General features: G+C 45.1%; 2 protein-coding genes across 18 annotated transcripts in view; one reads left to right on the top strand and one right to left on the bottom strand.

The window, feature by feature from the left end:
- The window catches only part of TNS2 (tensin 2), a 143,145-nt gene extending 133,156 nt beyond the window's left edge, over nt 1-9,989 (top strand). For 9 of the 10 annotated variants that reach the window (XM_044443337.1, XM_044443335.1, XM_044443332.1 and 6 more), the window contains 4 exons: nt 3,594-3,762; nt 3,966-4,034; nt 4,878-4,907; nt 6,099-9,989. In XM_044443337.1, the coding sequence (XP_044299272.1) occupies nt 3,594-3,762; nt 3,966-4,034; nt 4,878-4,907; nt 6,099-6,240 (410 nt within the window). In that variant the 3' untranslated portion in view covers nt 6,241-9,989. Of the gene's footprint in view, nt 1-3,593; nt 3,763-3,965; nt 4,035-4,734; nt 4,822-4,877; nt 4,908-6,098 lie in introns of those variants that run through there. The other variant, XM_044443339.1, reaches the window with a different exon arrangement.
- An 805-nt stretch (nt 9,990-10,794) lies between these two features.
- The window catches only part of SPRYD3 (SPRY domain containing 3), a 45,352-nt gene continuing 40,988 nt past the window's right edge, over nt 10,795-15,158 (bottom strand). For all 8 annotated transcript variants that reach the window (XM_044443347.1, XM_044443346.1, XM_044443348.1 and 5 more), the window contains one exon: nt 10,795-13,369. In XM_044443347.1, the coding sequence (XP_044299282.1) occupies nt 13,235-13,369 (135 nt within the window). In that variant the 3' untranslated portion in view covers nt 10,795-13,234. The remainder of the gene's footprint in view (nt 13,370-15,158) is intronic.

Genomic DNA, 15,158 nt, shown 5'->3' with positions numbered 1-15,158 from the left:
CTTGTAGTCGTCCTTCTCCATCCTTCAGTTTCGAAAGCAGTCTCTTCTCTCTCTCTCTCTTTCTTTACTTTATAGGCTAACCATCTCCCCGGTTTATTAGCATTTTCAAAGAAATTCTGTTTGACCAGTTTCATTTGCTTAGTAAGTTCATTTGTGTCCAAGAGATTCAATTTATGCTTTAAAATATTCATTTGGACCTTAAGAATTTTTTTGGATGGATCTTCCTGCAGTTCTTGTTCCCGTTTCATCAGTTCCTCTACTATTGTTGCTTGTTCTTGCTTTTTCTTTTTCTTTATTTTTGCTGAGTATGTTATTATCAATCCCCTGATATAGGCTTTAGCTGTATCCCAGACATTTTGTAAAGAAGTTTCTTCTGCTTTGTTTATTTGAACGAATACTTGCATTTCTTTATTTATCTCTTCTGTAAATGTTTTATCTTTTAATAGCACTTTGTCTAAGCTCCATCTGGGTGTCCTTACAGTTCCTTTCAATGATATAGATACAGGGTTGTGATCTGCCCAGACATTTGCCTCTATTTCAGCTTCTGTCAAGTCTGGTACTAAGTCTGGAGTTATCCAAACCGTATCAGTTCTGGACCATTTGAGTAAAAAGAATATTTGGCAGAGGTTGGATTTTTATGCCTCCAAGCATCTATCAATCTGAGTTCTTCAGTCATGTTAGAACAAGACTTTGGGAGTATCCTCCTACCCTTTTTTCCCTTAATCTCTCTCATGATCCATTTTCTTGTCCACAATTGCATTGAAATCTCCCATTACACACACAGTCTGGTAGTCCACTTGTAAAAGTAAAGTATGCAATTTTTGGTAAAAAATTTCCCGATGGTCATTTGGTGCGTATATTGCCACTAAAAGCACCTTTTTGATTTTCATTGTAATTTCGACCATCAGGATCCTACCGTCCTCTTCAGCAAGAATATATTTAGGGTCCAGTTTTTCCTTAATATATAGTGCTAAACCTCTTTCCTTTTGAAAAGCAGAAGATACAAACAATTTTCCAGGCTTTGAACATTCCAAACATTTAACATGTTGTTTCTTAATATGTGTTTCTTGTAAACAAAGTATATCTAATTTTCGTTTTTGAAGTTGAGCGAAGATCCTTCTTCTCTTAGAAGGTCCATTTAGTCCATTAACATTTAAGGAGATCAATTCGATTTTCCCCTTTTAAAAGCCATATTTAAAAAAATATATACTTATCTACTTATTCTTCGCATTTACGCTTCTACCATTTTTCCTCTCCTTTGGGTCCAAAATATGTACTTCTTGTTGTGGATCAGCGTTCACTATTTCTCCTTCCTCAGAATGATACCCTGTTACTTCCATTGATTCAGCACCTTTTTCTCCTTCTTTTGAAGCACCAGGTTCTTCCTGTTCAAGCATACCTCTAAATTTTTCATAGAACTCTTGTGCTTTAAAAATTGAATCCAGTTTATATCTTGCAGAGTTCCAAGTGAAGAATATTCCTTCTGGTGTTAGCCACTTAAAGGCAATCTCTTTCTTAATCAATTTTGTAGTAAGGAATAAGTATTTCTTTCGTCCTTCTCTGATCCTCCATGATATTTGCTTCAGAACCGTCACCTCATGGCAATCATCCATCTTTAAAGGTTTCTCACGTGCAGCCTTCAAAACATTGTCTCTTATGGACCTTAGAGCAAATTTGACATGAACTTTCCTTGGAAGTTTGTTTTTTCTGGCATAAGTCGAGTTGACTCCATAAATCAAATCAATTCCCACGGCCATTTCTTCATTTTCAATTTCTAAAAGCTCTGCCAATATGCCAGTCATTAGCTCTCACAGATCTTCATTCTTTCCTTCGGGTATATTCTGAAATCTTAGGTAGTAAGATGCCTTCTCCATCTCTAATACAGCCATTGAATCCCATAGATACTTATTTGTTTGCTTAATTAGTTGTGTTTCTTTATCTACCGGCTTCAGCTTTTCATGTGTTTGTTGTATTTTTTGTGTGTTCTGTTCAGCTTTAAGTCAAACGTCAGATAATTGAGTTGACACATCTATAATAGAATTATCCAGTTTGTCAAGCCGTTCTTTTGCTCATTTGAAATACTTTCCAGTCTCTTGGGATGCTTGCAAAGCTGTTAAAGACGTCTGTATCGCCAAAGTCGTCGTTTGCAGCTCTCTTAAACATTTTACAACATCTTCTGTTTTAGGCTGATGGGTTGGGCTCTGGGCAGCTGATGAGGGTGCCGAAGAAGAGGAAGGCTGAATTTTTCTTATGATGAAAGTTATTCACCAAAAAGATTTCAATGCAACAGCAAAGAGATAGAGAAGAGAAAAGAGAGAAAGAGAAAAAAAGGAAAAGAACTTGCAGTAATTCTGATAGCCACAGGATGGCAGCAAAGGGCTATTTTAAAAAACCTCACAGCAGTTTTTTTTCTTCTAAGTCACCGCTCAGTAGTTTTGACAAGTCCCAGAAAAAAAGAGAAAGATGGCCAAAATGGCCACTCCACAGACAAATTATATCCTTCTATCACTTAATTCCACAATAGTAATTATTTTGATTCTTCGCCCTTGGGGAGGTCAGAAAAACAAGGTCTTTCTCTTCAGCTTCAACTTTCACACAAACTTCAGTTCCTCTCCCCCAGAACTCCATGGGGTGGGGGGGAATTCCTCGCTCCATCAAAGGGGCTTTTCTTTCTTCTTTATGCCAATTAGCAACAAAGGCAGCTTTTCCACGGGTAGTATTGCGAAAGAGATAAGAAATAAAAATGCTCACCCAATAAGTCCGATGAATTCTTAGCTAATCTTTTAAGCTATTTTCTGGCTGCCGAGGACTTGCAGGGAGCTGAAATCTCCCCTGTATTGTCCGGTTGAGAAATGTCCGAATCTCTCCCAGTAGATGTGGAGTTGCTGCTCCACACCAACCAGAAGAAGGCTCAGACAATCTTATCTTCGCCCCAACAGGGCTTAGATGAGCCTCCCACGGCTCACTACCGAACAAATACCCGCGTGATAACGGGAGCTCTGTTCTTCACAGCTGCCTCATCCCGACACCAAACCGGAAGTCCAGATGTGGGAATCCTGATGGTCACTGCTGCAAAGCTACAGAGCAGCAGTGTGCAGGGGAGACACAGTGGTTGAGGGAGGGCTTTGTTAACCCATTCCCTGTCCACTCTTTCCTCCCCCAAATACCTCCCCCATGGATTGGAGTTCCCATGGAGTGCAACCCATCACGTTCAAGCCTCTGTCCCAGCAGGAGGCAGCAAATACAGACAGATGGGGAAGGTGCCTCTTAGATCCACCTTCCCTGATCCGATGCTCTCCAGCTGTTTTACACCACTGAACATCAGCCCCAGCCAGCATGGTCACTGGCCACGGAAGCGGAGCATGATAAGTCTGGATTGTAGACTACGGCTCCCAGGATTTCCCAGCCAGCTGTGAGCTACACACAGTTGCATCCCAAGACTCTTAAGGTACCCTACTGAAGAATGCTGTCAAAGGCAGGGAAGGTCAAGGGCCAGGGAGATTCAGAATGTATGAGTCGCTGCTGAAGGTACCAGGCCTCTCTGAGGATGTAGGTGATCAGTCTCCCCACCACTTTCTCTTTCCAAACTGCAGCCTGCAGCGTGCTTTATCTGAGCTCAGTGGAAACAGAGTCCCTGACAGGTCCACAGGCCGTAGCCAAAGCAGCCACCAGCACCCTGAGCACCACCCCCCGTGCTTCTGCTTGCATCGTGCACTTCAAGGTGTCAGCCCAAGGCATCACGCTCACCGACAACCAGAGGAAGTGAGTCCACCAATCTCTGTACCTCGGGGGCTGCCCCTGTGCTTGCCACAGCTCCAGCCAGGCCCCCTTCTCTCCTGGTGCCCACTGCTGCATGGCTCTTTCCCCCAGACTCCTGCTGGCAGCTCTTGTTGGAGCACCGGAGCACTTTCTGTGCCTCGGGTTCCTCCCTTCTGGATTCGAGAGGATTTTTTTTCTTCTCACAGGCTGTTTTTCCGGCGTCATTATCCAGTCAGCAGTGTCACCTTCTGCAGCACAGATCCTCAGGACCGCAGGTAACCAGCAGCATTGCCTGATCTTGCCACAGGCATCATCCATGCTTTGAAAGCACCAGCCTACATGCCTCACCAGCCTTCCCCAACCTGTTGCCTTCCAGACACTCTCAAATAAAATCCCCATGATTCCCAGTCAGCATAGCCAATAGCTCAGGATACTGGAAGTTGGAGTCCAGTACATGAAAGAAATGCCAGGTTTGGGAAGCTTGCACTACGCAGGTGCCCTTTCACTCCCATCATCCCTGATCACTGGTTGTGGCTGAGTTCAACTATACCTCATCTAGCTCCACATTTTCCACTTCTGCTTTAAACTTCCATAAAGAGTTGCTCTGATTACCAAAGGTCTCCAAGCTTTTTGGGTTGGTGGGCTCATTTAGAATTTGGGGGGGAGTGTTGTTGGTACTCTCACAAAATGGTGCACCTGATGGATATGTCCAGCCACAAAACACCCAGAAGGCAAACCTGTGAGACCAAAGATTCTTGCTCAGGGACATGAGTACAAGGCAGAGGAGGGGCCTGAGCTCCTAAACAATTACTCTGAATCCAAATAATGGTGGATCCCTCTGCGACATGTCTGCCTCCCTGTTTTGATTTTTAAAACCTTAAGAAATGAAATAAACTTCAGGAAGAACAAGGAGCTTGGTGAGTTCCCCCAAATTGGTAAGTTTTCACATTGGAGACCCCAAAATTCAACTTTCAGGGGATCCCCCTTTTGAGTGAACTGTACTGTCCCATTGCTCTGTGGGACAGCAGCTGTCTTGGGAGGTGTTTTGGAAGTTGCCTCAGATTAAGTGGAGTGAACCTTTTTTCTCACGCGACATGGCTCTCTCTATTCCTGCACAGGTGGGCCAACCCAGATGGAACCACATCCAAGTAAGTATCAGAAAGACCCACAGCCATGATGCAAACTTGCTAACAACCCCTAGCATCATTCTTTCTGCATCCATCCTACACAGCAGCAAGCAGCAAGGAATGTTGGAAGGGCCCATGCCCTGCTGGGGCCAGACTGTATCGAGGAGGCCCTTTCCCGACCACCACCGTAGTTCTAACTTGGCAAGGCTATAGCGTTGAGCTGGTTGACTGGGTTTAGATGAATTGATTTAAAAATCCATGCAGATCCCAGGCAGACTTAGGGGACCTGTTTCAAAGGATCTGGTGCCACAACCAAATGTTTTCACACCCACGGAGGAGAGCAGGCATCTCCTCCATCTTGCTCCATAAGCAAGCTATTCAAAATGTCCCTTCTGGGGGAGGGCAATTTTTTTTCACCTTTCACCCTTCCCTCTGTTTCTGTCCAGCCCGCTTCAGAGCAAGAAGTCATTTGTCAGAGCTTAAAAAGGGATGATGTTTTTTTCTCTCTTCCCACCTCTGAATTAACCCGCTAGGCTTCCAAAACTTTCGGTAGTCCCAAATACAGCTGCAGTGAGACTATGAACAGGGGCTGCTTGCAACTGAGTATCCCCTAACTGGTGTGCTCTAGGTGTGTTAGATTACAAGTCTCAGCATCTCCCAGCCAGCATAACTGACCAGGGCTTGACAAGGACCATAATCCAATACAGCTAGCTGAAGTATACTGTGCTGGGGAAGGCCGGGCTACAGGGACATTTTCTGTCAGCTTTGAAATGGTTTCCATATGGCGTTGGTCATTTCCAGTGCTAGCAATTGGCTCTTGAGGACATAAATAGCTTGGGACTAAATAAATAAATAAAATTAAAAGGTGCAGCAGGTACTGTCTCCCTCTTTCCGAGGTGTCAGTGTTGAGAGCTCCCTCGGCCACCCTGCCGTGTCTGTAGACAGCAGGCACCAACAGCCAAGTTTGTAGTGACTCTGGAAGGAGGACGAGCCAAAGGGCTGCAGCACAAGAACCGTGGGGGTGGCAGGAGGGAGTCAGATGCCCAGAGCTGCACTGTGGCTTTCTGCTCTGGGTGCTTCCCTGTGATGACAGTCCCACTTCTCATCTGCCTTGCATGGGGAGTGGGGCATTGATCAGGCTGGGAGCTGATGACCCCATGTCCTGTGTATGCAGAGCCTCACACTCACGTTTCGGTGCTCTGTCTCTTGCAGGATCTTCGGCTTTGTGGCCAAGAAGCAGGGCAGCCCATGTGAGAATATTTGCCACCTCTTTGCTGAACTAGACCCTGAGCAACCAGCGTCCGCCATTGTCAATTTCATCACCAAGGTGATGCTGGGAACTCACCGAAGATGAAGGCTGCCGGGAGGTTGCACCAGATCTCTTGTCCTGCATCCCTGATGACTCCCCAGGTGGTCCATGCCATCTACAGTGTGATGCAGGATCCCATACAATATGGGGAGAAGGTCCTTTTGGGCAGGTTGGCAGGCCTAGATGATGATGCTTCTAGGACTCTGCTATCCTTTCCCTTGCCCTTCCCACTTTTTCCCCACTCCTATAGGCCAGCAGAATGAGTGCAGAAAAAAAGGAAGTTGAGTGTGCACCTACTTTAACTTACCCAAACAGTGGAAGGTGAATGTCTTGACATGATTTTGCAAGCATGAAAGCAGGCATGAAGCTGCATAAAGGAGCATATCTGATTTTTCCATTTGCAGAGCCAAGGTGTGGCTTGGGCATATTTAAGAGCCACTGTATATAATCTGGTGGCAAACACAGTGCTGGGAAGTGTGCAGGCCGCTGCTCTATTGGAAAACTTGTGAGGGGGTATGTCCTTTTTGCAGAAGCAAAATGTCCCCCAACAGTGGGGGGGGGGGGGAGGTGGCTGGGTGGGAAGAGGCTGCAAGAGGGTAACAAGGGGAAAGGTTAGGGTTGCTTTTGTCTATGCTTGCCACATGACAGCAGAGAAAGAGCACCCAACTTCTCATTTGCCTCCAAACATGAAGATCAGTCCAACATGACTGTAAATTCTCATTAGACTTATCAGTATCTAAATTTGCAGGTGTTCAGCTTAGGAACCAATGATTCATGGTAAAAGTTTGACAAGCTACAGCTGCAAGGCAGGTCTTCAGTGTTTTGGAATCCTAAATATTTTAAAACTGCCCTCCTTTTCTCCCCTTTTTATTCTTTGCCAGCCCTAGCAGTTTCTTGGTCCTAGCCAAGCCAGCTGAGGGCTGAGAGCTGGCTTTTCATTACTTTCCTAATCCCTGCTGCTATTCAAAGCAGAAAGACTTCAGTTTCTGATGATACCTGTGCATCTATACCTTGTCCAGCATTGGCCCTTGCAAAAGTCTGCCCAGGGATAAGATTGATGCAATTTGCTATCATGGGGCTGGAATCCTTGAACTTATTGCAACCTCCAATCTGCATCTTGGATAAAGTGAATGAGTTAAGTAATGAAAAAGACTCTGATCAAGCAGTGGCTCTTTGCTTACTTCTCATATGCTGAGTTTTAGCTGTAAACAGTAGGTGAAAAGAATTATACACGCAGCAGAAAAACACAGGGACATGTAAATAGTCTAAGATAGACAGCAAGGGGTGGGACTCTTTTTAGGCTGTTTGGGGAGGAGAAAATGGGGAGAGGCAAATGAGCATTCTGGCCAATGCAGATTTTGTTTCCTCAAAGAAAACCTGATTGAAGCAAAAAGCACTATAAGCATAATCTATAAAAATAAGCAAACTCTGTCAGGGATGGCCACACTCGAGGTGGTTTCCAGGGTGCTGAGCAAATGGGTTAGGTCAAAAGCTATTAATGTATAAGCATTCCAGACAGAGGGCTCCTAGCATACCCAATTAAAAGACAAGGTAATAGAATAATAGTGTCCCTCCACCAAGCAAAAAGAACAGTGTGGAAATAAATCGTAGACAATGGTACTTGGGCCCTATAAAAGGGGTTAATGAGGCAGGATGACAGCACAATAAAAGTTTTTTGTTTTTTGGAAACATCCTCTGACCATGATGCTCAGGAGTACTTTGGCCACCCAATTCTATAATGGAGCCACATTTGTGACAACAGGCAACTGTATGTGCTAAAGGGTGCAAAGAGCAGGGCTGAGAGAGTCAGCTGTATTGACAAAGAGAGGGTACCTAGTTTGCAGCGCATCAAAGCCTTGTAGAGGCAGCATATGCCTAACAGGCAGAAGAGAATGGGGGCTCTGTTCCCAGGTTCTAGCCAATTATAAGGGAGCAGTAGTGTAGGCTTTAGGAGCAGAACCAAGGAATCTTGGTTCTTATGTTTGCTTGCACAGGAAAGCAGTAATACTGAGTTCTTGGCTTAGGTTTGGATTATTTGGACCTGCCCAAGTTCAATTCCCATTTATCCCCAAGCAGACTTACAAATGACTCAAATGAAACAAAACAAATTCCCCATCAGAGGAAAACAGCAGCATCCTCTTTATAGCAGCAGCAATTTCAAAAGCTGTTGTATGGCTTCTAGAACAAGTGACATAGCCTTGTATAAATACAAGGAGTCTTCAAGTACAAGGACTTTCTCTGGAGTCTTCTTGATATTTTGGGTGACAGGTCCCAACTATTGACTATGCTGACTGGGGCTGATAAGAGGTCACACACAAAATATCTGGAGGCATTCAAGCTGGGATGGTTGTTCTGGAGGACTTTCAGGTATCAGGCTATTGAGGAAATGGTTAAAGCACCCAATCCCTTATAAATCACTTTCTTGAATTTACTTTTCTCACAGAAAAAGCATCTGTTGGGCTTTAGTATATAATTTATAGTTAAGCTCTCAGCCACTTGATTCTGGGCAGCTAATAAGACAATTACTTTTTTTTGCTCTTAAGTTTTATGACTGATGCAAAAGATGTGTGAAGTTCAATTTTTTGGGAAGGCAAAAACCTTTTAAATTGGGCAGATGGTTCCAGCAATTTGAAGTCCCAGATTACCTATTTAAAAATGTGGGGTTCAATTCTTTTTTTCCCCACCTTTCCAAAAATCCCTCTCTTATTAGAGGGACAGAAGGCCTGTTCTCCTTTGCATGCAGTTCTCATAAGGAAGCTAAGTGATGTAAAGACCAGGATTAATGAGTAAAGGGAGGAACACAGAAGTGCATGAAATGCAGAAATCTTGACCTGCCAAAGGCCCTGCATCACACTTGTTCTGGGTGGAACAGAATTTTTTTCCTAGCAAGCACTGATGCCTACTTCTAGGCTTTGTCTTCCTTAACTAGTAAGAGGACTGAATGTGGGAGAAGGCCATGGGGCACCTTCTGACACCTGTCTTGGCCTTTACCAAGAAACTCCATTTCTCCAATTTGGTTTCAGGTTAACATATTTTATTCTTCACAGTTGGGCTTTCTGTGAACTAGCTTGCTATTGGTGCTTGAACCCATAGCTTCAAAGAGATTGTTTAATATATTAGGCTTAAGAACCACTGAATTTTCTGTACAAGTGACCTCGCCTTTGCTACAGCTCCTTTGATAACAGTTTTGCAGTAGTGCTCTGGACAGTTGTATGAATGTGGCCACAGCCCAAAAAGGTTGCCTATCCCTGGACTGGACCCTTGGTGAGTTTTAAAAAAACAGTGACAACAAAGAAATTGAGAATTGTATGATGATATATGAATAGTGTGGACAATAGCTATTTTGATTTAATTTTCATTGGTGAGAAATATAGAAAGCACCAGAAAATACCAGAAGCACAAGAGTTGTGCTTGGAGGAGTATCTGCATCTCATCTTTTTAGGCACCTCCAATGCTGAAGCAAGGGAGGCTGGCTAGATTATTTGAGAGTGCACATTAGTGGGAGAAGGCAAGCATGGCTGGTGAAAAGGGGGCTCTGCTGTTAGCCCTCAGTTCCTTGAAGTAGGGAAAAAGGGAGGGCTGGGTTAGAACAGATTTCTATTTTTGTCTACTAAAGAATTTATCTATGAATGTTAGCCAGAGATGTCTTGATAATATATATCTATATGGGGGTAGGGGGGGAGAAAGCAGCAATACTAAGTTTGGTTATTTTTTTATAACTGTATTTTCTCCTTCCTGTATAAATGACAATACAATTCCTGTTTATTCAGAATCAACACAGGAAAAAAAAGGCACCCAGACTGCCAGTCTTACTTTTTCGCCTCTCCGTGTCGGCACTGTTTCCTCATTCAGGTCCCTCAGGTTATCTCTTTTTTATTTGGGAATGGGGGCAGAGGAGAAAGGCAAGCTGTGCCAGGTAAGGCCTGGAGTTTTTCCCGGTCAGAATCCTTCACAGCTGCAGGCAACTTGTGGCCCCCCAGGATATCCACTTCCATCAGCCCCAGGCATCATAACCAATGGTGCTGCTGCTTTATTCATCTGGACTTTGTCAAGCACATCAGTGGGGAACCACAGACTCCATCTCCCTCTCCAATCCCCCAGAATTCTTCAAATAGCCTTTCTTCCAACCCCCAATTGTTGGGTCTTTTCCCAAATTTGTAGAGTTTTTTCCTGCTTTCTGAAAGGATGAAATGCCTACCTTAAAGCTCAATTATTGGCTGCAAGACCTTTAAGCAAAAACATGGTAGCGTTTCTGTGGAGTTTAGGAGAACCTGTTTTTGACTTGGGCCCTGTTCATCACCAGAAGACAACCCCAAACAAAACTGAATTCACTTTTGGGTTCACATTGGTTCTGCAGCCCTGTCAAAGTGGTTTCAAGCCGGAATGAGGGTGCCACTTTGGATCCATTCTAGCTGTATTCATTAACTTGCTGCTTTGGTGTGCAGCATCCTGGACAAATGTAGGTTTCATCAAAAGAAACACAGCTGAGCATTCTAGTGTTGATTCATTTGGTGTCTCAGTGAACCTGTCATAGTTAACAACTAGATTTTGCCACTGTGATCCTTCTGCTGTTCCACAAGGGCTTATGAATGCTCCTACTTTTCAGCTGTTGTGAGAAAAAGCTTTTATTACAGAGCAGCCATAGCTTGTTCACACATGTTTTACAGGGACACCAAACATACTTCAGTCTTTTCTCTTGGAACAGAAAGTCCAACTTTAAAAAAAAAAAGAAGACTGGAAAAGTAATCCCCATACTACAGCAACATGCCAGTGGTGTGCTTTAGTTCTGCTGAACAGATTATCACTTACCTGTGCATTTTTCCTGAAATGATGCAACATTTTCAGGGGGAGAGAGAGTGGTTGATGCAAAGTAAACAAGCCAGAAGCCTTTTCAAGTGCTGGATAAATATGGAAATTTCAATTTTATTGAATGTATAAAGATTCTGTCTCCAGAGGTGCAGCAGGAGCCGGAAGAACACAGAACTGGACAGAGGATGACTCTGTTCAGATCAGCAATCTATGGGTCTGCATAGCCCAGGAGATGGACTGTGCAAGAGGATTGGAGAAACAGTATTCCAGCTCTCTCCAAGGCTGCCTTCTTCAACCTTTGTTGGATTACAATGCCAGCATGCCACAGCCAGCACAGCTGGCTGAGGGATGCTGGGAATTGCCCTCCAGATGTGCGGAATTACATCAGGATGGGGAAAGCTAGACTCTAAGGGGTGTAGGCACCCTCCCCATGCTTTCTTCTGCTCCCAGATACAATTTCAGCAGTGGGGGGGACAGAAAGCATCCACCAGTGAGATCAGCATTGGCAACACTGGTTAAGGCTGCAGATGGAGGCAGTCTTCTCACACTTTCAAGAGTTAGGGAGTGTTGCTGGTAGCATATTGATTGACATTCACGAAGAGAGAGAACCACAAATGGATGCTTTTGCTCCCACCCTACCAACTTATAAAAACAAGACTATCACAACAAAGCCAGGCACTGAGCCCCCATAGGGGGAGCCAGTGCAACAGTTTTCTGGACTGTTACCTTCAATTTTCAGTTTCCCAGAACATTTTCATCTTAGCAGCAAGACTTGCCCTTGACCCAACAGGGCCAGAGAGGGTAAAGTAGTGACTTGTCTTTCACCTTCCCACCCCCCACCCCCCAGATCAAAGAAGCTGCTACTCTTTGGCTTCTCCTGCCACTCATCAGCCACATATACCCAAAATGGCATCATAACAGGTTTTCACCCTTCCAAGGAGCTTTTGTTAACATCAAAGCCACAACAAAGAAAGGGTTACAGCTGAGCAAGCACGATGCATGGGACAAGGGACCCAGAGGGTGAATGAATAAGCAGGCAGCAATACAGATGAAGGACCAACCCTTCTTAATTTGCAAGGAAGAGAAGGCGGGCCAAAGAGCAAACACTTTACAATCAAAATGCAGGACATAATTCATGCCCCATACCCCTGCTCCACCCCTACTTTATAAAAGAACGACAGCGACAGTACAGAGATCAGCAGCAGCAGCAGTGCACACAGGTCAAGTACTGCCCTTCCAACAACCAGGTTGGCCCTGCATATATTCTTTATTAGAGGACCTTCTGTGGCTCAGGAAAGCAGACGACAGAGGGCAGATCACTCCAAGCATCACACAGCCCTGCCCTTCTCCAGGGCAGCTACCAGGGAAACGACATGCTAGTGAAATAGTAGCGACAAGAGGCCAGCAGGGCATTCTCCTTCAAGGGTTAACATAAAGGAGGGTTCAGAAGTGTTGGGGCTTAGAAGAAACAATCCAAGAAAGATTTCTTACCCAGCTCTACAATATTTGCTACACCATCCCCAAAACTAGCATAGCACCCCCCGTCAGGAAAGGTGGCAGGGTCCTGGCAGTTTCTCAGACCCATGCAACCACATGGTAAATTTTTAATCAGAGGGTGCATATACGGTGGCAAAGTGATTTTCTGCATTGTAAGAGGGTTGGAGAAAAACAGGTTAGAACTCAGACTGTATGAGGCTGGCCTGCAGCGAGGGTGAGGTCACAGATGCCCAACGTATTGTATGCAAATGTAAAGTCCCTAGCAACTGTAGAGAACAGCTGCACTGTTCCAACTGCAACTGATGCTATTCTGCACAAAATGGGACACTGCACCCCTGCATCAGCACTGGACTTGGCCAGGCCATATCCCGATATCTCTTCCAAAGACTGGAAAGCAGCAGCCACACACAAACTTGAACCACCCCAAGCAGAATGAGTGGGAATAGATTAGGCCTCTCCTAGGAACTAATCCCAGGCCTGCTTGGGAAGAAGAGCCTCAATATTTTTCCAACATCCAGCAGCAGCACAGAGTCCAACAGTAGCTGCAACCAAGCAGAAAAGGTACAAGATAGGCGGCTCAGGTGGTATTAGCTAAACAGGTATTATCTATATGGCCCCACAGACAAAAATGTTGCCCCTGGAAGTACAGGCTGGAAGTTAAGAACAGCCCAAGCAACCTGGCAGTCCCATGGGATGGCAGAAGGAAAGAGACAGGCTCTCCAGTCCTTGATATTTAGCCGCTGAGTGGGTGTAGATCCACTTTGACCTTCTCCCCACTACTCAGCATCCCAATAGTGGGGTAAAAACCACCAGAGGGCACCACAGCATCCTTCTTGCCAATAATCTTTCCATTCCGTGTGAAGAACACCTGGGAAGAGAGGAGAGGAGAGGAGAGAAACTTGATATTTGGAGAAACCTTCCAAGATACAAATTGATTTGTCACGTGCACAAGTATAAAGGACTGCATGCGAGACTCAATGAGCCCTGGTTGGTTAAAGAGGTGTAAATATAACACTACTTTTAAAAAATGGACCATCAGCTGGAACCTTCTGTCCAAATCCTAATCAAGGTTCAAGAAAGCCAGATCATAACCAAATCTACCTTGAGCTGTTTTCCAGGTGTGCCAGTTCTAATATGCAGGTGCCTGTTTGTGCATGAAGGAGGCCCTGCTATGAGCAGCAGCATTACCTGATGTGCCTCTTGTGGGAGGCTTTCAGACGGCAGGTGGGGAGAGTAAATGTATGAATGTCCCCCACAAGTACAGCCAGCATATCAGAGAGAGGGGATGTTACCAGTTGTCTTCCACTAAAATGCTAGCTTTGAACATGCAAGAAGTGGTGCTCTACTCCCCATAAGGGAGCATTTGAACACGGACACCACCTCACTTCATGTGTATCCTGAAGCAGCACAATCCTGCAAGTGTTAAAAGTATACAGGGCTTCCAACAGCATAGCTTGGCATTTTGTGAGGTCGTGACAAGAATGGCAATCTGCAGGAGAGGTTGTTAAGCCCAGACACCCCAGAAGGAAAGACATGAACTGTTTTAGTACTCAATTCAAAATGTGTAGGTATGTGGAGTCATTCATGTGGATGCACTCCTAGCTATATGCACCGTAAGTTCCATACCCTGGCAAGTGAACATTAAGTGGCACACATTTCAGCACTGGGAACTCTATGAGCATAGCTACTGGCATAAATTAAGAGACATACAGATGTTCTAGATTGAAGGAAGGAGAAAGACATCCTCAAGCCAGGGACCCAGGAGCATTGCTCACAGCAGTCACTAGGAAGCGCCCTAAACACAGAAAAGCAGCCTAGTCCAGGGCAAGTGAGGATAGGCAAGGAGTCAATCACAGAAAAGTGGGAAGGACTCCTCCCATGTTACAGGAACACCAGGAACTGAGCAGCAGCAAACTGCAAGGGGCCAGCATCAAACCAGCTGCTGGGCAGATGACTGCCACCTGTGCCTCTCCTACACTCACTGAAGTTGCTGGGACTCAGGTCAGCTGGGCCTGTCCCAGGCAAATCAGCTCAGGGGAGTTCTGCCTCTCTGACTGCAAGCTAGGGTGGCAGCTTCAGCGTGCAGCACAGGCTATCCACCCTGATGCAGAGACTAAAGTGGCCGAAGCCCACACCCTTCACTGAACTTTCCAGGGACCACATCCACCAGAGATGAGAATATGCTCTGCTCATGCATTAAAAGCACTGGAATGAATTTGTCCACAGACATAGAATTCAGCATCATGAGGGGACACAACTTAAAAAAAAACATGTTTGTTGCAGACATGGCTGCAAAGTGCGACCCTTACAGTGCACAAGCAATGCCTGGGGATCACAGGAGCTTGCAAGGGTGGGGTAGAGCTCTCTGAGCTGCATAAAATATTTTATTATTTATTAGATTTATATCCCACTATTTTTCTTTTCAAGGAACTCAAGGTAGCTTATATCATTTTCCTTCCCCTGCTCTCTATCTTATCCCCACAACAACCACCCTATGAGGGAGGTAAGGCTGAGAGTCCGTGACCGGCCCAAAGTCACCCAGTTGGCTCCACAGCTGTGTGGAAACTCAAACCCAGATCTCCTGAGTTCTGGTCCCGTGCTCTTAACCACTACACCACACTGTCTCCAGGCTATGTAAGTTAAGGACATTTGCTCAT

The sequence above is a fragment of the Varanus komodoensis genome, unplaced genomic scaffold (genome assembly GCF_004798865.1).
Source record: "Varanus komodoensis strain SLA01 unplaced genomic scaffold, ASM479886v1 scaffold41, whole genome shotgun sequence".
In the NCBI taxonomy this organism is placed as follows: Eukaryota; Metazoa; Chordata; class Lepidosauria; order Squamata; family Varanidae; genus Varanus; species Varanus komodoensis.
The sequence above is the reverse complement of the archived record's forward strand: the minus strand, read 5'-3'. Positions and strand labels throughout refer to the sequence as shown.